At 37.9% G+C, this 22050-nt stretch overlaps 1 protein-coding gene across 3 annotated transcripts in view; it reads left to right on the forward strand.

Moving 5' to 3' along the window:
• The window catches only part of INPP4B (inositol polyphosphate-4-phosphatase type II B), a 225206-nt gene that overhangs the window by 160861 nt on the left and 42295 nt on the right, over positions 1-22050 (forward strand). For all 3 annotated transcript variants that reach the window (XM_037397011.1, XM_037397022.1, XM_037397002.1), the window contains exons 17-22: positions 7197-7369; positions 8371-8494; positions 9551-9668; positions 14996-15136; positions 18233-18330; positions 21861-21973. In XM_037397011.1, coding sequence (XP_037252908.1) covers positions 7197-7369; positions 8371-8494; positions 9551-9668; positions 14996-15136; positions 18233-18330; positions 21861-21973 — 767 coding nt within the window. The remainder of the gene's footprint in view (positions 1-7196; positions 7370-8370; positions 8495-9550; positions 9669-14995; positions 15137-18232; positions 18331-21860; positions 21974-22050) is intronic.

A 22050-nucleotide genomic window follows, 5' to 3' on the forward strand; every position in this document is an offset into this window, starting at 1 on the left:
ATTATCTCAAACAATTTAAGTTGGCAGTGTGGTTGTGCCTGGATTCTGCCTTAAGTAAATGATGGAATCATAAACTATGTTTATGGGCAGATGAATTGGCCAAAGGTAACCTTCAGCACAGGTAGCAAAGAGCACCTGGTGCCATATTTCCTAGCTAGAATGAAGGAGAACGTCTGTTCATATCCACATTGCTATAGGCATATATGGGTTAATTTTTCTTGAGGAATCTGATACCTGACGGGGCATCATAAGTCTAGATTAAACTGCTCTGTTTTTCAGTGCCCTAGGGATTGGCACTACATCCTTTCAGTGCATCCCTCCCAACGCAATGCTGGTATAAATGAGAAATAAAACTGTATTCTGCTTTTGTTTGCATTATCAGAAGAAGAGCTTTTACTGTGAGTGATCATTTAGTCAGGAAGATGAAAAATTCTCCCTTGGTCTGTGTTTGCTTGAGTGGCAAGCATTATTCTTTTAAGGAAACAAAATGCTTCTAAAAAACTTTCTCTTCCCTTCCTTTTCCTGACATTTTTTCTCCCATTCTCTTAAGTGTGTCTTCACATCAACTCTATTTCTGCACTTTTTTTTTTTCCCCCCCTTTCACTTTTGTTTTATCCTTCTTTTTTTGATAGGGTTCTTAACTGGGCTATATGTAGCTCAGCATGTGAAACAACCCCTTCAGCAGTACTTTCTCCAAGTAGTTTAGTTATTGATGGAAGCTTAAAAATGTGTAAGGGAAGGAAAGACTATTTAACTGAATCAACAAACTTTTTTAAACAAGATATCAGATTATTTAGTTGCACAACACTTCTAGAGTGAGGTTTATGCAATACTGCTATGTTTGGAGTATATTAGATTTCTGCAGGCTTATGTCTGTTATTGCCATCACCTTCTTTTTTAGTTTTTGTTGTGACTAAAGCTGCTGAGACACTTTATATATGTATGATTAGATGGTTTCCATTTTCACTATTAATCTATATGACAGTGTAGAAAATCTCAGATGATTACAATGGAATAATAAACCTTGATGAATTCAAAATTGTTCTCCTGGACACCCAAACTGCGCAAAGTAAACTGCTGTTACGTGAACTGCAGAAATACCAGGGAGACTTACGCAGGTTTTTTGGTGTTCCTGTGAGAAATGCTGCAGAATTATGAGCATACAACCTCATTCTTTCTCAAAGAGCTTAGCCCTCATACCAGAGTTAAACTGAGCTCCTAGAGCTGAGTAGCAAGGGGAAGAAGTACAAGGCTGACCTTTTTACGGTGTACAGTTGAATACACGAACTCTATGAAGTCTGTTTTTAACTTTTCTTAAAAAACAAACAAACAAATTCAGAAGAATATTCCTATCCTAGGTAAATAAATTCAGACTCTGTGGGTTAATTATTTCATGCTGGTTTTGAGGGGTTTACTGCTCTTTTGTGTTGCTTGGTTTGTTTTGCTTGCCTTTTCTTTGTAAGAGAGAGTTTGTCTAATGTTAGATTTGTGATATCAAGACAACTCATTTACGTTGTTTGAGTTTTATTATTTTGATCGTATCATGAATTGCCTGTGTGTTCAGGTATAAGGGAATAAGTGGTTAGCTGCAGTGAAAAGTTAAGTCGTGGGTAGCTGCTGTTACATTTATCACTGACCGTCTGCAGGGCCTTCTGTTCCTTTAAGAGTATGACATTATGCTTTCTTCTGCTTTTAATTCCATGTTTACTTTTTAACTTAATACCATGTATTTATTGAGATGACTTGAACCTATCAATGCTTTCCACTGATTTTTAGGTGATGCAGACAGCAGTGACAGAATTGACATTTTTCTCTGTTACCAGGGCAAAAGGAGATAGGAGTGCTATTCCAAAGCTTTAGAGCTTCTGTTTGATTACCAGCACATTCTAATAAGCACTTCAATGGGCCTGACTTTGAAAAGAGCAGGAGCTTGCTTTTGTGCCAAACTTTATCAAATTTAACATGCAGTTTGACATATTGAAACTTGAATATTAGCATGTAGAAATGACTAGTTAGGTGCGAAGCAGGTCATTTGCCTGTGCAGGCATGTTGATGAAGAGAACATAGGACTGAAGAGCTTTTTCCAGCAGCCAAAGGGCAAATCCCATCATTAAATGAACTTCCACAACTCTCTGTCAACAATGGAAGTGAGGTTATTTACTCAGTGCTTTGCTGCACATACTCCTGTTTTAATCTTATACTAACTACATAGTGATGATACTACTACCTTTAATTTCATCCTTCCATTTTCCATGTTAATATGTTTGGCTTTTATGCCTTGTTTTAGTTTCCTTTCCAACAGCTGATTAGCACATTTTTTTAATTGAGTTTCCTTGCTTCATCTGTAGGCTTTCACTCTTGCTTGAATGCTAAATATTCCAAACAGGACAGGCTGCCTTTATAATTGTAGTGACCTGACAGACATGCTGTAGTCTCCTTGTTGCTTCTTTTCTTGCTCCTAATGTCTTTTTTGATATGTTTACTCATTCATTTAATTCTTCAGTATTTTCCAAAGTATTTCCACTGTGCTGAGGATGCAAATCTTGCAATTTTAACTTCAATTTGACACCTCAAGTGTCAACATGTGTCTAAGTCCTTGAATGTGTTAAACACACAAGCAATAATTTGTACTATTCCCTTCTCTACAAAGGGAGTTGTAGGGACTCTACGAAGATTCTACAAAGCTGTCGTCAGTCTCTGTGGGAGTAGAGATCCTGAGCTGTGGTTGGCCCCCCGCATCTTGTTTACAACTGATTCTGAGCTGGCTGCCAGGTTTCTCATGAAGGGGGACTTGTAGGGCATCTTGCACCTCTCTCCACTCTTTTAGACATGTAAGCATTGACTTGTAACCAAGCAGTATCCTCACATATCAACAATGTTGTGGCGAGTTTGATCAGGATAATGTCAACCTGAATTTAGACCAGTATTTTAAAGGTCCTTTTACAAATAATATCTCCTTATGAATTTTATTAATATTCCATATTTAGCCCTTGCATACAAGACAATTTTATTTTCCAAATTCTACTGAATTTACTTGCAAGCTTCAACATACAATGCTTTTTTTATGTTTCATAAGCTTCAGTTTCACAGTGCTTCTCAGTTTCAAGGAGCAACTTAAAAGCTGCAGTATTTGCTATAAGTAGGTGCTTCTGAGGGATATCTGGAGCTTTGTGCATTGTTGATGAATGACTACGATTTATATTCTTGCTGGAGTATTTGCAACAGGATATCCTGCATAATAGGTAACGTGGCAATTTTAACAGACCAAAGATTGAGCATCTGTATAGATTTTTTTCTAGAGTTGTCTTTACTGAGACCTCAGTCTGTGATACACCTCTTATTTTGATCTTCACACACAAAACTTGCCTTATAATAAAAGGTTAAGCGTGAGACTATACCGGTCCATTCATAAATACTCTGCTCTCAAGAAACAAGTCAATCCCTGTCTTAGATTTGCTATCTAGCTCCACCTTCTGGGGACTGGACATCCTTACTAATTGGGAACAAGAATTTTCAGGCTGAGCAAGTAGTAGATGATTGTTATGGATGACTTAGGGTGTGGCTTTATCTTCTTTCCTTTGAGCGAGTACAATTCTATTTATATTCTATAATAAAATAATTTATCCTTTCTCAGTCATTAGAGTAAGGTTTCCTACAAACTTACATTTTTTATTGTTTTCTACAAAGCAAAATGCATATGTAGGTAAAGCTCTGGATTCTTTGGGACATTAAATACTCAGTAGGATTTATTTTTAATATATTTAGCATGAATATCCTTTAATGAAAAAATGGCCATAAGAATTTCAAATCTTTGAATTCTGTCTTAATACAACTATTACTGTAAAAACTTACTTATGTTAGTTAGTATTCCAAACATGTAGTGTCCCCCCAAAAATCCTTGTGAGAAAACGATCTTGAAACTACTACAAATTATGTGCACAATAATTTGGAATATCATAATAGAAAGTAGTTATCAGTTGTTTACTGCCAACCTGGAAGGCTGCATGAAGTAGAATCGACTTAGATTTGTTCTGGGTCCAGTATTATTAAATATTTTCATTACTGACTTGGCTTATGAAATATGGATGATGCTTATAAAAATTGCAGATGCTTAAAGCTGGGAGAGGCTTTAAGCACCATGGGAGCGGGATTAGAATGGATCTTGATGAAATGGAGCACTGAAATATTAGGATGCGGTACAGTAAGAACAAGTACAAAGTTATGTTCCTAAAGAAGCAGAAATATACAGTGCAGATTGACCAGTAAAGAGGCAGCTTGGTAGAAACAGATCTAAGTGTTATGTGACTTGTGGCCAGTATGTGACCCCTTCTTTTATGAAAAAGAGTGTCAGTGAAGCTCTTTAGCCCTATCCCCATACCCTGAAATTGTAAGAGCAGGTTCACAAAGTGTGTTGATTCTAGAAATTCTGCTTTTTCTGCCTTGCCCTGGCTGTCAGTGTACTTGCAAGATCCTTGTCTGTGTCTGTATCCAGCTCTGCTTTCCCATGAAAATGGAACAGATGTCTATTAGCTGTGCCTTCAGGTCTACTTTAAAGTGGCCAAGTATGACCTTTTTCATTATTTGCTCGAGTCAGAAGCAGACAACAAACTCTGTTCTTAACGCACACAGCCTTGTTCGCTGGTTCTGTATGCCTTGCATCTTTTGATCTCATTCTGCTGCGGTTGCCTGCCTTGACATTTATTTATTGATTAATTTAATAAATTGCTGTAACTTAAGATGCAAAAGGAGAGTTTAAATTGTCTGGTCTTTCTAGTCTGACTTCCAGTATGTCACACCTTGTGTTCTACCTTATTTCTAAATTTGACTGCGTCTCACAGAAGCCTCTGGCATTTGGTTGTTCTGCTTTTATTCCCTAGAATAAACAACCCTGTTAGTACTTATTATTTTCTCCTCATGAAGAGGGAAATTCCAGTTGCTGCTTGGCCTTTTTCATAGGCTTAAGGAGATTAAACTCTAAATCTTAGTAGCTCTCCCCTGCAAGCTCTCAGTTTTTTAGAGTGGTGTATTTAAAATGTGTATGCCAGACCTTGGCACGCGGTGTATCAGTACTCTCTTAGTCAATGGCATGTATAAAATCACCTCTTTTTGCTGGAACATGAAATTGGGGGTGGCTTATGTTCTGTTTTGTTCACGATGGCTCTAACTTCGTAACTGCTGTTTTCCAGGGAACAGTTCTTCGGTCTGTATTACTCACACTTAAATATGTATGACTATTAAAACACACCTTGTCTGACTGCAAAGACATTATTTGCAAAGAAACCCAGGTTGTTCTCTGTGACTGCTTTGTCCTTGTTCCTGTTTCTTCTCCTGTGCCTTATTTTTTTCCATTTTCTCCTGGCTTTCAGAGCTCTCTCCAGTCTTCCGGGCTACAGTTTTCTTCATTTACACATTTTTCTGGAGCATAACCAAACTGACTTTGTAACAGACAGCTATGTTTTCCTGACTGAAGAACTTCTTCAATACTAATGAGTCTTTCATTGGCCTGACTAAGAATGTTACCTGAAAGAATGTGCTGCTATCTTCCACCTAATTACAACTTAAATGGAATAGATTTTAATTATCATTGATTCTTAATTACACTAATCTACAGAAATATGAGTCGGTGATGGACTGTATTAAGTCAGTTATATTCCCTGGTTTTATATAGATTCTTCTGGAGTGTTGATTTCTCTTTCATTTTAAACTATAACAACAAAACTGAGATGCAGATTCTGAAGGAGGGTGATTTTTTTATTATTAATATTTGCTCAACTTAGGTAAAACCATATGCAACTACAATGCAGGTTTGATTTTCTTAAATCTGGAAAAATTCAGGAACAACTTGGTTAATTGGGCAAGTCTGAGTAAGCTCTTCTGATTTTCTTCCATTCCTTGTTACCACTTTTTTTATTTATAATGTATTAGAGTGCCATTTTTCAAGCATTTCATTAGCTTTTTTTTCTGATATTCCTAGCATATATTTTAACACAGCAAAACATATTACAAAATAGTTCTAAATCTCTCTGCTCGAAGTAGCTAAAAAAATAATGAGTTCAATATCTCTAAATATTTAAAGAGAACAATATAGAAAGAAGCTAAAAAGAAAAAGGAGTGTGACCTGAAGGTTAGTGTTTTTCCAGCCTAATCATGAAACAGATAATATCCTTTGAGATATCTGTTTGTTCTTCTGTTTTGCCTTCCGGCACCCACTTTTTCTTAAATATAGGCTCTCCACACCTTTTTTTATGTCAGTGTTATGGTTTGACACCGGCCAGCGGCTGAGCATCACACAGCTGCTCACTCGCTTCCCCTGCAGTGGGGGATGGGTCAGAGGATCAGAAGGGTAGAAGTGAGAAAACTCATGGGTTGAGATCAAGACAGTTTAATAGGTAAAGCAAAAGCCGCTCACTCAAGGAAAGTAAACTGAGGAATTCCTTCACCGCTTCGCATCAGCAGGCAGGTGTTCAGCTGTCTCCAGGAAAGCAGGGCTCCAGCACATGTAATGGTTACTTAGGAAGACAAACGCCATACCACCGAGAGAGAGAGAGAGAGAGAGAGTGTGTGTGTGTCTCTGTGTGTCTCTGTGTGTGTCCCTCTTCTTCTCATACTCAGCATGACATCCCATGGTATGGGATATCCCTTTGACTAGTTTGGGTCAGCTGTGCTGCCTCCCAATTCCTTGTGCCCCTCCAAAAGTCCTTGACTAAGTATAAACTTTACCCAGCAAAGATGTGCTGTCAACGTTGTTCTCACACCAAATCCAAAAGACATCACTGCACCAGCTACTAAGACAAAAATTAACTCTATCCCACAGGTAGTGTTTCATATGTTTAGACAGCAAGTTTTCAGTGCAGGAAAGAACAGGACATCTTCATCTTGACTGTATTAATCTTGTGCTAAACGAGTTTTCACATGTATCGCTGTGTGCTCTGTTTATGACACTTTAATGCAAGTTTTACAGAGAAGTTAGGACTGTTTAGAAGTTACTGTTTCAGGGCATAGTTGGTTTGAGGCCAAGGATTTAGCCCCAGCCTTGCTGGTAAGCTGGAGTCCTACCTCTAAGCATATTCTCCAGTGACATTTGCTGTACCACTGTGGTGAGGATAGAGCTGCAAGGTTGTTGTAAAGTGTAGGGTGCTCTATGCAGCCACTGCAGCTGTCTTTCCATTCTGAAAAGGATTTCTCTCTTGTTTTAGGTGACTGGTATGAACAGCTTTATCCCCTGGTGATTACCCTGAAGGACTGCATGGGAGAGGTGGTGACCAGGGCGAAGCAATCGATGGCATTTGTTCTGCTCCAGGAGCTTGCCTGTGGCTTGCCACAGTGTTTGATGCTGACTCTAAGAAGAGACATCGTCTTTAGTCAAGCAGTAGGTTGTCTTGTGTCATTTATCTTCTACTGTTGCTGTAATTAACCATACTATTCATGCCAGTGTTTGTGGTTTTCCTTTTTGTTTTTTTTTTTTTTCTTTTTGCAATTTAACACAAGTTTTTAATGTGTTTTCCATTACATCCATTTAAATATTTTGTAATTTGATAGGGAAAATTATAGTAAATGGAAGTCCACAGTAACGGTATCACTGAGTCAGAGAAGTAGGTCTGCAATGGACTGGAAAATGTTACCTAAACTCCTTTTTGCACAAAGTATGAACCACAAAGCTATTTTTAGTCTTCCCAGATTATATGCCAGTTTCCTCACCTGCAGGTGATGTTCTCACCTAGCCTTGAGTTTTCCTTGCTTCTGTTCAAACTAGCTAAGGTCACCTTGGAAATGAAGAACATTTGGAAGGGGTTTTTTCAGTTTGTACCAGCATTTTATGTGTTTGAAGACTATTAGCATGTCTTTTCTCAGACTTGGCTTGTCTTGGTAAATAACTGCAGGTCTTTTGATCTTCTCCTGTACATCATGTTTTCCAGATAGATTTTTCTATAAATGATCTAATTTCTCCCTGAAGTTATATGGTTTTCCTAACATAAGTAAGGAGTTCAGGTGCAACTGCTGAAGAGATTCAGTTGCATTAGGTACCGAACTGCTTTCAAATCCATCATAATTCACAGCCTTATATGTTTATAGCCTGCCAACAAAGGTTCTGCTTTCACTTATGTTAGTGTAAGTAACACACAACACCACGAAACAAATGAAGCTTATCTAATGTAAAATAAGGGAATATTTCACTGCTTTTTACACCCCAAAAATGCTTCACTAATATATTAATATGAAATTATACAAGTAGTCACTAAACAGAAATATCTGTGCTGTTTTCTCAATATCTAAATATAAATTCTGTTGTGTATAATGATAGCAAGCCTCATTTTAACTATGTTATAACAGTACCTCAGTTAATTTCACATTTTTTCTTTGTCTTTATAGCTTGCTGGATTGGTCTGTGGGTTTATAATCAAATTGCACACAAGTTTACATGATCAAGGATTTTTACAACAGCTTCATACTGTTGGATTGCTTGTGCAATATGAAGGACTACTTAGTACATACAGTAAGTATTGTTCTTGGGTAATTACGTTCCTTATGCATCCAGACCAGAAGTTTACTCAGAAGGTTCTTATTTTAACCTCTGTTCTGCTTCCAGCAATTTGGCTTATTGAATCAATAAATACTATCCTTAGTTGGCTTCCAAATAATAGCACATGTGACGTCATTGATACTGCATTGTCAATTCTGCATTAAAAATTACTCATTTATTTTATTCTCCGTTCCTCTTAGAACAGTAGTTGCTAATGATTCCATGCAGAATGCTGAACTACATTGTCTTAAATGCAGGAGACTCCTTCCTCAGTACAGCTAGTGGAACTTTTGGTTTTAATAAAAACTGTCTCCATTTATATAGGTATATTCCCTGACCCAAAATAGCAGGTTTATAAAGCGAACCCAAACAGCAGACTTAGTGTTACTGACTGTATCAGCCTCTGCACTGACCACACCAGTACTTGTCATGTGAAGATGGCTTGAAAACTGTTTAATTCCTAGCTTGTTACAGATGCCATTATTTGACAGGTATTAAAAAGGACATTTGGAGGGGAAAACTGCTGTATGTTTCAAAATGCTTTGAACTAGATGTATTGGAATCCTTCCTCAAATTAGAGATTTTGACCAAAGTGGAAGGATTTAGCATTTGTGAAGCTCTTTAATGCACAGGCAATTGCAGATCCTCGCTTGGAGATTGCTGTCAGGCTCCCTTTTGCATGATGCTCATTGTTGTTATTCTCAAAACCTTTGTCCTCCATCAGCAGGACAGTCTTTAAAAACACTATCAGAGTAGACAAAAATGGCTTTTCTGAGGTTATTCTATGCACATATAGAGCAGGCTGATTTTCAGAGGTGCTTAATACTCATAGTTGTCATTTAGGCACAGAGAATTGTCAGCAGTTCTAAAAATCAGTCTGCTTTTATGTAGGTTACTTGAATGTGGATTTAGGGCTGTGATTTTTAGATGCACAGACTGGAAAATATAATCCCTGTATTGCTTTACTATAACCTATTCAGTGACTGATCTGTCTACTCTCTTAATAGCCTCTGTAATCTTTCCATATAGGTGAAGAAGCAGGGATGCTAGAAGACATGGCTGTGGGAATTTCAGATTTGCAGAAAGTAATGTTTAAAGTAATTGAAGCCAAATCAGAAGATTTTTTGCCTATTATAACTGGAAGGCGGTAAGAACTTTGTTTCCTGGAGCCCATGGCATGTAGTTGTAATCTGTAGCACACGAAAACCCAGGTAATGGTTTTCCTGTTGCTGAATTATATTATATGGAAAGGGCAGTAGCTTTGCTTTTCTTGAGGTGAATGGAGGTGTAATGAGGTAGTAGGGTTTAGTAAAGCTAGTAGTAATATTGGCTCTGGGTTACTTTCCTGATGAAAAACTAAAAGTTCCAATTATTAATACAAATTAATCAAATGTGGGTTCTGCAGAGTTTCTGCTGCATTTTTCATGTATAGATACGGAATCAAAGAGAAGTGACAAGGTTAATATTTACAAAAGCGGCCTCTAACTGAAGAAACCTTAATTCTGAGGTGTCCAGATCTTGTATTTCAGTATGACAAATGAAATTGCATTTCTAAGAGTTAGGCCTTGATTGTCTTAAGATGGAAGCTGAAACACTCAGATGCCAAAACTTAGTGGTCACTGAAAAATTATGCCTCTCTTAGTTGCTGAAGATTACAAAGGACATACGCAACCTCAGAAATCCTTGGACAAAGCCACTACACTAATACATTGTGCATTTCACATAAGCACTGCTGAATATCAGGACATAAACTGAAATATTTCATTAATTGTGGCTGTAAGAGTGCTAACAAGATTGTTACAGAGGAGGAATGGGTTTTTCATCTTCATTATTATTCTAGTCTGAAGCTACAAATGTTTTTACTTTTGCAGAAATCCCTTCCTTAATAGTATCATTAGTCTTAAGATGGCTGTAAATTAAATTCAGCTAAAAGCAGCAACTTTTAGAAAAGATGTTTTCTCTGAAGGGGGCTTTCACCAGTGATTTACTTAATTATTCTGGATGATTCACTCTCATCCTATGGGCCTTCCGAGAAAGGATTGAAATAAATAGCAGGAAGGCCGAAGTATGATAGGCAACACGTCAGGAATAATTAAGAATAATTGTGGTGTGTAGATAAAACAGAAGAAATACATCTTTTGAAAATCACAGCAGTCAAAAGTCTTGAAAAATCCAGCAGCTACATTTACTGGCTTGCTGCCATTACTGCGGTACACTGAACTGTCATGCTAGGAGGTCCTGGCTTTGAAGGAGACTTGAGCTTTAAGCTGCTGCAGGCATTCTGGATTGATGTAGTAGTCCGTCTTCAGAAAGAAGAGTTACTGCCTGTGATTGCTGTACTGTACTTACTGGCAGGTATTCACTGGATAGAATTGGTATCAGAGAAAAAAAATCTTTAAGGCTTATGTGGGGGAGCCCCTTTCCTGTTGGAGCTGTGATTAGACAGCTCCTATCAGACAACATTGTTAGTCAACCATAAAAGGAGAAGACAGTGGAAAAACTAGTTATTTTCTAATTAATATTTAAGAACCCCACAATTTTTAGATTACTTCGGTTGTAACATAGTGTGGCTCGATCAAATGAAGCTAAAAGGCTGTAGAAATGCAAGACAGAAAAATAAGCTACAAATTTCTATCTTGCAGAGTCAGAGTATTCACTTGTAATTGTTTTCCTAGGGAAGTGCTTGAAACTGAGATTCTAGGCACACAAACAGATCAACCCAAAGAGCATGGCATTGACTAGCATTGTGCTGACCTGCTGATGTGGGTGGCTGACCCCAGCCATCCAAGTGAAATAAAATTGTGTTCGGGCACTCAGGTTCTTTTATTATAGGCAAAGGTATTTAATACTTAATTTTATAAAATTCTTTGATAAAGTGTATTTGATTGTGCAGATGAACTTTGAGGCATCACGGGGTTTGGTACCATCAGACTGTCACTTAGAGCCATGTTGAAGCGATCTAAAAAGTTTTCACTTCAGCTGAAAGAAGAGCTGGGTAAAGCATCTCCCAGCTGAGACGTAGTGGCTGACCACGTGTGCGTTTTCTTTGTGTTACAAACCAAAGCAAAAGTGCATGCTACAGGCTGGGGGAAGAGCGGCTGGAAAGCTGCATGGAGGAAAAGGCCCTGGGGGTGCTGGTCCACAGCCAGCTGAACATGAGCCAGCACAGTGCCCAAGTAGGCCAACACCATCCTTGCTTGTGTCAGAAGCAGCGTGGCCAGCGGGACCAGGGCAGTGACCGTCCCCCTGCACGGGGCACTGGTGAGGCCGCCCCTGGAATCCTGTGTTCAGGTTTGGGCCCCTCGCTGCAGGAGGGACACGGAGGGGCTGGAGCGTGTCCAGAGACGGGCAGCGGGGCTGGGGAAGGGGCTGGGGCACAAGTGCTGTGAGGGGCGGCTGAGGGAGCCGGGGTGTTTAGCCTGGAGAAAAGGAGCCTGGGGGGGCTTATCGCTCTCTGCGACTGCCTGACAGGAGGCTGTAGGCGGGTGGGGGGTGTCAGTCTCCTGAGTAACAAGCAACAGAATGAGAAGAAACAGTCTAAAGTTGTGCCAGGGAAGGTTTAGACTGGGTATTGGGAAAAATTTCTTCACTGAGAGGGTGGTCAAGCATTGGCCCAAGTTGCCCAGGGAGGTGATGGTATCACCTTCCCTGTAGGTCTTTAAAAAACAGGTAGGTGCGGTGCTTAGGGACATGGTTTAGTGGTGGACTTGGAAGTCCTGGGTTAAAGGTTGGACTTGATCTCAAAGGTCTTTTCCAGCCTAAATGATTCTGTGATTCTATGCATGTAAATTACTTGTTCTGTTTGTTGTAATGAAACAAGAGTGTGCGATTTCAGCCAACTGCTAGTGGCTGCAGGATCTATGACCCACAGCTGCATGGGGGTAATTTTTAGAAGCCTTCTGACAGGACTGCAAGTGTTTGTCTGTCTTCATACATGATGATGACAAATATTAAGAGAATAAGGCAAATAAAGTAAAAGAAAGAGATATTCTTAACCAGTCTGGTTTTAGTGAAATCATATACATTTAAATATTTAAATTTACACCATTTGTTTTGGAAGAGATGATGATTTATTATTTACTCTCTTAAGAACACTGGACTTCTCCACCCTGTTTTCCTGAGAGATCATTAAATGTTAAAAATGATGTACTGATTTTTCCTTCTCATTGGAGAATGTAGTAGCTGCATTATGCATCTCATGCTAGGATCAGCTCTTATCTCTGCACTGACTCTAGCCATTAAAGAGAGAAACCACATGGTGATAAAATTTACTGCTGTATAACTGTTTCTTGTTGAAGTAGAAGCATAGGACCTTTAAGATTTTTTGTAAATTGATGTCAAACAAGTCCTCTAGATTTCAGTACTCCAAATTCTTTTTTTCTTTTCCCCACCCAACTTCAGTACCATTCCTGGACTTTATAGACAGCTCTCTGTCACAGCTTAATAGTCTTTTCTTTACGTGATCAGAAATGGGTTGTTTTCATTGTGCAGTTGGTTATAGATTTTTAAGTTACCAGGGATTATCTCTGAGATTATAAAAAAAAATATTTTAAAAAATAAAACACAAAAAATTACAAGGGGACTCTTTCAGATGGTACTGATGTTTGTTTATCATGCCTAAAGATCGGCATTTCCCAGTGTTCTTTCACACACTGAAAGTTGTAGTTTTGAGGGTGTGAAGTGTAGCAATGCAGTGATTTGGTGGCATTTTGGTTCAGTAGTGTATGCTCTTTGAATTAGACTAAACCAACTTTTCTTCTCAACCTCATGAAAGCACTCCATCACAGATAAATGTTCTGGTACCACTTGACATCAGCTCAGAACGATCACATCCAGGTAGAGAATGATTGCTGCTATGCACAAATCATGTGAACGGAGTCCTTTACTGTCATACTTACTAAGTCTATTTCCTTCATATGGGTGATTTAATTAAAACACAAACCAAATAGACTTATCTGGGGAGTAGAACTATTTTTTTCCCCCCTTTTTTTTTTCTTTTCTCTCTGAGACATGTATCCTCCATTCAAAATGGATAACCCCTTCAGTAGGAGCATCTGGCATTTACTCAAAGATTACACACTAGTTCTAGCCCATACCAAGGCATATGCTGTTGCCCTAGCTGGACATAATCACATTCCAGTCACAAGTCTGTACTGGGTCCATTTTCTTTTTTTCTCAGATATGTGGGCAGTATAGAGGTTCAGACACAGCCACTAGCTCTTCTAAGCTGAAGCTGTTTATCCAGGCACCTGCTCTGAGATAGTGCCACTCATCCCTCCAGCTTACCAAGGGTGTCATAGCTACTGCAGAAGCTGCCCTTTTTCTTCAAGGTTTTCTGCTTTTTCTCACCCAAATTCTACACATGGGTAATCCAGATTGTATTTTAATTCTTCAGCAGTAACCTGATTGATTAAGATAAGGGTTGGAAGGGCTTCATGATAGATTATTTTAATAGGTGCAAACAGTTTTCCATCTTAAGTTTAGACACAAAAGTTGTGTGACTTCCTAGGCCTGGTTTCTGTAGGTAGGATAAAGATCCTCCTTCTCTCCTGTTGCTGTAATATTCTTCCTTCTTGGTGGTATACCAAATAAGCTTTACAGAAGAGAAAATTTCAGTCTTCATTATCAGTTGGCCCTCTGAATGATTAAAATGCCTAGTCCTGGAGACAAATGGACTTGCTTCTAGTCTATTCTTTTTTATTAGACTGATAGTTCTAATAACAGAAAAAAAGCTAACAAAAGCTAAGTTAACAGCATCCCATTGTTTCTGTTGCGAGGTCAGGCATCAATCCTCAAAGACAATTCAACTTGAGGGTTCCACACGATCGGAATTTGGACTGACAGCCACAATAACATGTTTTTCAAAAAGTCAGACTAAACACAAACATAAAACCAGTACTTCTATATATCATATCCTTTCTCCTAAGGTAGGATTCATGTTTGTGTAATGAGCCTTCAATTATTATCTTCACAAAGCCAATGTTGTTATTGGTGATGCTTTCTATCCCCAGGGAGAAATACCAGCCACTGAAGAAAATGGGAATTTTGCATTGGGCTTTTGTGAAAGGATTTTGCTCATATTACATTTAGAGTGGATACAGAATTAAGTTATGACTTCTGAAAGGAAGTTGTTTCTGAAACCCTGCAAAGATGCATTTTGAGAGTTGAGGTGTTCTCATTGATATTTTGGTAGCAGAAGACTTTTTTACTGCTTTCATCTTTAGTCCTATTTTCACTTCAGTAAACAAGTCAGTATCAAGAGTGTAGAATTACATATACCTGCCTTTTTTCCTATAGCTTGGTTATGCTTTTAAAACAAGCAAATTGAATCATCACACTTTGTGGTTCAATATAATTAAGGGGAAAAAGGGGGAACTGATTTATGAGTCTACATGTTCTCTATAATTTAGGAGGGTTATAATTTTAAGCAAATAAATCAATATTACCATCCTTATTCCTTTTTATTTTTCCTAGTGAACATTACATTATAGAGGTCCAGCTTCCAGCAAAGATGTTTGAATTGCTGCCACAAGAGATTAAAGAAGGAAAGCTGATTCGCATGTATCCAGTACTCTTTAATGTTGGAATCAATGAACAGCAAACACTTGCAGAGAGGTAAGGAAAAAATAAGTTTCATTTTCTGTCCAAATAAGCCATGCTAGTTACACGCTGTCTTCAGGATTAAAAATAAATCTTCTATTGTTTGCTCTTGGACCATCTCATGTTGACTCAGTGTGTATTTTAAAAAGTGTTAAAGGAAATAAGCACAAGCTATGAAGCCATGCAAAATAATGAAATAGTCCAAGTGAAGATATGACCATATGCAAGACTTTATTTCACACAATCAACACAAAGTTTCCTTTGGATACAGTTATAAAATGGGTTTCTATTTCACGGATGTAGAAATTTGTATACAGTACTTTGGTCTTCTGAAACATGAGTTTGAAATTTTGGAATTTTTATTAACTTAAAGGTGAGGTTGAAGATGCTGGACAAGTCATAATCTAGAAAGAGATTGTATTTCTCAGCTTTTTAGGGCTTTTTTCCAGGGCTGAGGGAGTGGTACTTAATAATAGGGAATGTGTTAGTAATGTGTTTGTTGGAACATGAAGGCTGATGTTAAAGTTCTGATGTGTTAATATTGCTCCTCTGAAAAGATTGCTGGAAATTAATTAATTAGTACAATAACAGTCAAAGATTCATCAACCTATTAATTTTCTCTTTCAAGAGAAGGGTATCTGTCAGTCATGTTAAATTACCAAGTTTGTGCAATACTAAAACTGCAAGGTAGACATCAACGAGACAGCTACTTTTTTTTTTCTTTTTTAACTGGTTCTATTAACAGAGCATACAAGAGACATAATACCTATCTTTAGATTCCATTCATTACAAACTGAAAACCAAAAGCAAAATTATAGCTGGTGAAATAGAGGGAGACAGAGAAAAAGTGTTAACTGGGCAATAGGCAAGAAGTTAAGCACAACAGGAGTTTCACCTCCTGTTCTTTGTAGACAGCAGAGTGAAAGCAGTCTTTTAAGGAAGACTTCTAAGGGGTGCCATCAGGTGGCTTCGCGGATGTTTATGGGAGTTCTGAGTGGTGATGTGTGAGAAAATGTAGGTAGAAAATTTAAATGGGAGACAGGCTGAATCAGAACACGGTAAAAACTGGCATTTTACTGGTGAAAGGGTTGAGTAGTTGGTTTGAGAACTTGAAACATTCTTGAAAATGAAAATAGCTTATTCTTGATGCCATAAAGAAGGGAAAAGTAATGCTATGAGAGGAGTGACATGGCCAAAGTGGTAGCATAGAAAACCAACAAAATCAGTCATGACAATTGTGGCTAGGACGCATCATGTTTCTCCAGAATCAGAGCAAAGGAATATGCAGTAACCAGGAACAAAGTTTGTGAGTGCTTACATGGGTGGGATAAACAGGAAGGACTAAATATTACAGATGCCTTGAAGAAAGTTTTGACAAGATTTAGAAATGGCCTGGATATACGGGGACTTGCAGGGCAGTCATTGTGAAAAGGTGTCTGGCTTGCAGATGAGTGGCAGAAGAATGGTTGCATTGTGCCCAAAGAAAGCCATGAATGAAAAGTTAGTATCTGTATATCTATAAATGTAGATACATATTAATAACTATATCTGTCAAGCAAATCAGGTTGGATTATTCCATGTAGAAACAGCTTTTCTGCATGCACTTACAGGTGTAAACATTAGCCTTAATTCAAAATATTGCTTGACTCCTAAAGCTGCACACTTGTCTTCGAGATTGGAAATAGTGCACGTGCTTTTTGGTAAAAAAGGGGGGGGGTTGTGGGAAAATGAACATAAGAGTAGAAATAAAGTTTTGTGTTAAATTTCTAGAAAATGTTACTTAATTAGATGAAAACATCTCTTCTCTCAGTAAAGCACAGTTCAGAATATATCTGATGTAAAAGAAATATTCTCATGTCACAGTGCAGCAATGGCTACTGAGGAATTAGCTGAGTCTTTTCTTTCCTTGGCCCATTTAGATATTTGATTTCATTCTGCATGAAGTAGCAGTACATTTGGTATCTTCTGATTTGTGTCCCCTGTTCTCTACCTGAATTTCTCACTTAACCTGTCCATGCCTCTCTTTCTATACTCTTCCATTTCCTTTTCTTCATTTCAAGATCAGTCGCAAAACTTGGTCCTAACTGTCTAAGGGACATTCCTGCCTTTACATTCATACCTCTCATAGCAGAGGTACCAGGATATTTATTTATTTTTTTAGCCTATGTGAAACTTGGCTGTTGTAGACATTTTGGTCTCAGAAAGATACTTGTCTGTATAGCTATAGTCAGTTCATGGATAAGCGTAATGGCATCCTGATGTCTGGATTTTCTGTGAGGTGCAGGATAAAGAGGATTTGGACTACGTGTTCCCAGCAGATCTGACTGCTGCACGAAACACCAGGACATGCTCCTGAGCCAGCCGCAGCACTGCAGAGTGACTGCTGAGGTCTGTGTGCTGCAGCAAGCTTAAATGCAGATGACTGATGCCAGCTAGCCCGTGGGTCATAACTCTGTGAAGCTTAATAGTGAAATCACTGCTCAATAGCAGAGAAACTGTTCTCTCATTATTTTCAGATACAAGAAACCAAGATAACTAACAGCTCAGGAGCAGCGTAGGGCAGAAAGGGCCCAGAGAAGTAATCAGTTTGGCTATTTATAGCAAATATTCTCAGACCGGAGCAGAAATTAGTTCTTCAGAAGGTTTTCTACACAACACTCGCATCTTTTCCATCTTGTGTGGCTTCAATATTGTCCAAGTCTGGTAGGAATTAATATACCTAAGCAACAGCAGCAGCAGTAAGAGCTGTAGGAGTTGGTGTTCTCTGCCTGCGGTGCCATTTGAAATTCCCATAAAGAGCATTTATTTATTCAGGATCTGTGAAGAGAAAAAAGAATATGTGCCTTACTGAATGTTTGTCTGTTAATGGATTACTTTGTCCATAAGTTTTTGGAAGAATTATCCCTGATTGATGGCCTCATTCCCAAATATTAGTTTCAAAGCACATGAGAGATTAACAACTGTATGTTTGACAAAATCTAGTACATTTGATACTAGAAAAAAAAATCAAGTTATTTCTTTATGCAAAGAAATCAGTCTGAAGGATAATTTAGCTTTGTTTTGGGTTTGTTTGGGGTTTTTTTATCATCATTTTATTGTGGTTTTTTACAGGTTTGGAGATACCAGTTTGCAGGAAAACATTAACCAAGAAAACTTGGAACTTCTGAAAGAATATTACAAGCTGTTTACAGAAAAAATGCCTCGTGATTGTGAGTACAAAATAATGCAATATCCAAATGGCTTTGAAAAGATTTGATAGGTGAAATATAAGAAACTAATATTAGCACAATATTAGTATGCAGCTTTTAGATTTAGGCCTCGGTCCCATAACTTGTTCCATAAGGTTACACACTTTGAGCCTGTACCCTGCTAAAGTCAATAGTGATTGCAGGCCCAAAGCCCCAGTAGAAACTACAGGGAGAGTGAAACAGAGTCATGATGAACTAAACAGCTATTTTAAATTATTATTATTATTATTATTATATGCTTTTTAATATTTCAAGTAGAGGACATTCTGTACATACTACATTTTTACAGAAATACTCGGTGGGAATTTTCATCAGTTTCAGTAATTCTCTCCATTCTTACTTTGAAAATGTATTAAGGGATGGCAAAACACTGAGAAATCTGCAGATGCAAATGCAAGCAATGAGCCACATCATAATGTCACTGATATGAATAACACTGTTCCATTAGAATAGGCCCATATTCCAATTTTATAGAAGTTCAGTATCATAAACATTACTATTCTGTTACACTGATTGTTGAAAGCAAACACTGAAAAGACCATTTGTATCAATCTAATGCTGTTAAAGTAGCCTTAATGCCTAAACTATGTTCCCAAATGCTGCAGAGTTTACAGCCTGATTTTAAATAGCTCAGATTTAGGTCTGTGCTCCTTCCCTTTGGGTAGAGGAGGGGTGAATCTTTTGAATCTGAATGTCTATCATCCTACAGGACATATGTGTAACTCCTCATGGTTGACTACTGCTGGTTAAAATACCATGCAAAGCTGCTGTTCTCTTGCAGAGCACCTTGTCTTGATTAGTTTTGCAAATTATCCATTACGTATATGTACTTGTAGTTATATCTGATGTGTCATTGTATATGTGTACATGTTGGTCTTTTATACCAGGATGATTTTCATTTGTTAATAATTTTGACAGAAATGAAAACTCTGTTCCTAAACGGTGTGCAGTATCTCCATCCATCCACCCACTACAAGAAGTTAGTAATTAATTTAGGGGAATCCTGCCAAGAAAGCATCCTGAAAAGCTAACCTCATCTGGGGTTAGGTCTCAGGTAGATCTGCTACCTCATAAATGGATCTGATTGTATAAAAGCAAGATTTGCATGCAGATAGTATTGGCTGCTTTTCATTAACAGAAACTAACTTTGTACTGCCTTCCTGCAAAAGGGCTATTAGTGGGCCATGTGATCTTCCTGGACTTCTTCCAGATTGTGCAGGCTTTTGAGAGCTATGTTTGTCTAATTCATCAGGTCTTTTCTGGTTATTATTACCTTCCTGCCTTTTGTCTACCTCTAAGATCTGAGTCTGTTCTGTGTCCAAATTTTTACAGAACACGAATCACCTTCTGGTTCCATTCCCCTTCCCAGTATCTCCCTGCCATTATATGGAATAACTCTTCTGGCTTGGAGGAATATGCCTTTTAAAGCAGCTCCCTGGAAAGAAGTTAAGCTTTTCAATTTGCCCAGCTGGGGGAGAACTTCAGTTCCTCCCCTGTTCCCCCACCTCTTGTGCTCAAGTTCCTAGGAAGATAAACCTCCATCCAAGCTGGCAGCAGCCCTGGTGTTGTAGCCAGGTGAGAGCGATTCAGTATTGATGGCTCTGTGATGGTTTTGCCACACCTTTGCAGACAGTTTCCTAAACGACCAGAGCTGTGCCACAAAATTAATGCAGGACCCGGTTCACAAAGATGCTGGTTACACATAGTGCTCATAAAGCCAGGCAGGATTGGAGGACTCACAGCCCTGTTAGCCAGGCTGGTGCATCAACCCTCTTTAGGCAGCCTCACTTGCTTGCTGCTTCCTTCATGTATTCCATTTCAAAGAATTCAATTTTCCACTCCTATAAAGGTGTTGCCACTTTTGCTGTCAGTTTTTTCTCTTATCTCTGTAATTCTGATTGCCAATAACATACTAGCTTTCTCTTTTATTCCCAATTATTAAAAGCCTTCAGCTGCATGTAACTGCCTACACCAAATGCTGACTTTCTATCTTCTTTTAGATCAATATGCCCTCTGTCACTCACCTGTTTCTTAATCTCTTTAATTCTCTAATAGGAAACTCTGAAAACAATAAATAACAATGTGCTCCCACAACAATACAGTGTTTCCCTAGTGATACATTCTCATAATCTGGAAGCATCTTTTTAGAGTACAAAGAAACAGATATGGGATAAGTATAATAGTCTAGTAGGCTGTGATGTATTTTTATATGCTCTGCATTATCTAATTGTATGATCAGGACTTGTAATACACAGATAAACCAATCCTCATTAAGATCATTACAAAACTAGTTCAAATGTGCTTTTTCTGCATTTTTTTTCTTTTTGGTAGCACAGTATGAGTAAGGCAACATAGACATTTTTAAAGTAGTTATTTTTCAGTATATTTAAATTACTTCTATGAATCATGCATAAGGGAAACTACACAATTCATTAGAGATAAAAGGTAAAAGCCTGATAATAAGAGGGATCATTCCAGCTGTGATCAGGTTAGGAGAATGGATATAAACCTGTGTTAATAGTTGCCTCATTTCTCCTCTTTGAACTGAATTTTAGGTTTTGGATTTGAGGCTAGGGTTGGAAATTTTTTTCCTGTTGAATGAAATATCCTACTTTTTCTTGTTGACAAAAGGTATTATTAATTTGGTTTAGTTTTGTTTCAACTGGTTCTGAGCCTTTCTTTGGTGATAACTGTGATTCAATTTCTTTCTACTTCACTACCATAAGAAGAAATAATTTCAAAAAACAGATTTTGGTTCTCTCTACTGATTTTTTTAAACTAATGAAGATAAAGGTAACGTTAGAACAAAACCTTCATATATACACACACGCAAAACAGGCATAAATTAAATTGGCTCCTTTTGAATTGTCATCTATGATTAATAAAACTTCAGCTCATCTGCCATACTCAGGGAAAGCAGGTAAAATTCTGGATTTAAAGTAAACTTGGAATTATTTTTTATTTCAATATAAAAGTCCCATTTAATTTCAGACTGAGAAATATCCTTTGTTAGTTTTGGGGGAGATACTTAGTGCTATTTAACCCTCCTGTTATGTTATATTAGGAAATAATTGAGATGTTCTGTCTTGAAGACAGAAGTAAAACATTTTGACTCAAAACTAAAAAAAATCATCCTATCAAAGCAGGTTTTAATACACTCAGTTGTTTTTCTACTCAGTGCCACCGAATGTCTATAATAGTTGCTGAACAGAACTACAGCAGAGATTTGAATGTTTTCACCATCCATTTACAAGCTAGAAGTTGAAGACACTGTAATTTTCCATGGTGAAGGTCTTAGGGAGGAAAACCCAATACTTAGAAAGAAATAAGGTTTGCTTATTCCCTAAATATTAAGCTGGTGGTTTCCATCCTGTGTTCCCAAATAAGGCAATAAATAATAGACCTGTTCTCTGCTATGGGCATTCTTTAGTCAGCACAGCCGTATCATTGGCCTTATCATAACAAGCCACCTTATCATCCTTTTTTTCCAGGTCTACCACATTTTCAAGAACAAAATGATTTAAAGGGATTGCTAGAAAATCTCCATCAAAATATCCAGGCCAAAAAGAGAAAGAATGTAGAAATCATGTGGCTGGCTGCAACGGTAAGCTCTCTTATTTCAAATACGTTCACATGATAAACTAATTTTCACATGCCTGCTGATACTGTAAGTGCAATGAA

This window comes from Falco rusticolus, chromosome 1 (assembly GCF_015220075.1).
Source record: "Falco rusticolus isolate bFalRus1 chromosome 1, bFalRus1.pri, whole genome shotgun sequence".
Taxonomy (NCBI): domain Eukaryota; kingdom Metazoa; phylum Chordata; class Aves; order Falconiformes; family Falconidae; genus Falco; species Falco rusticolus.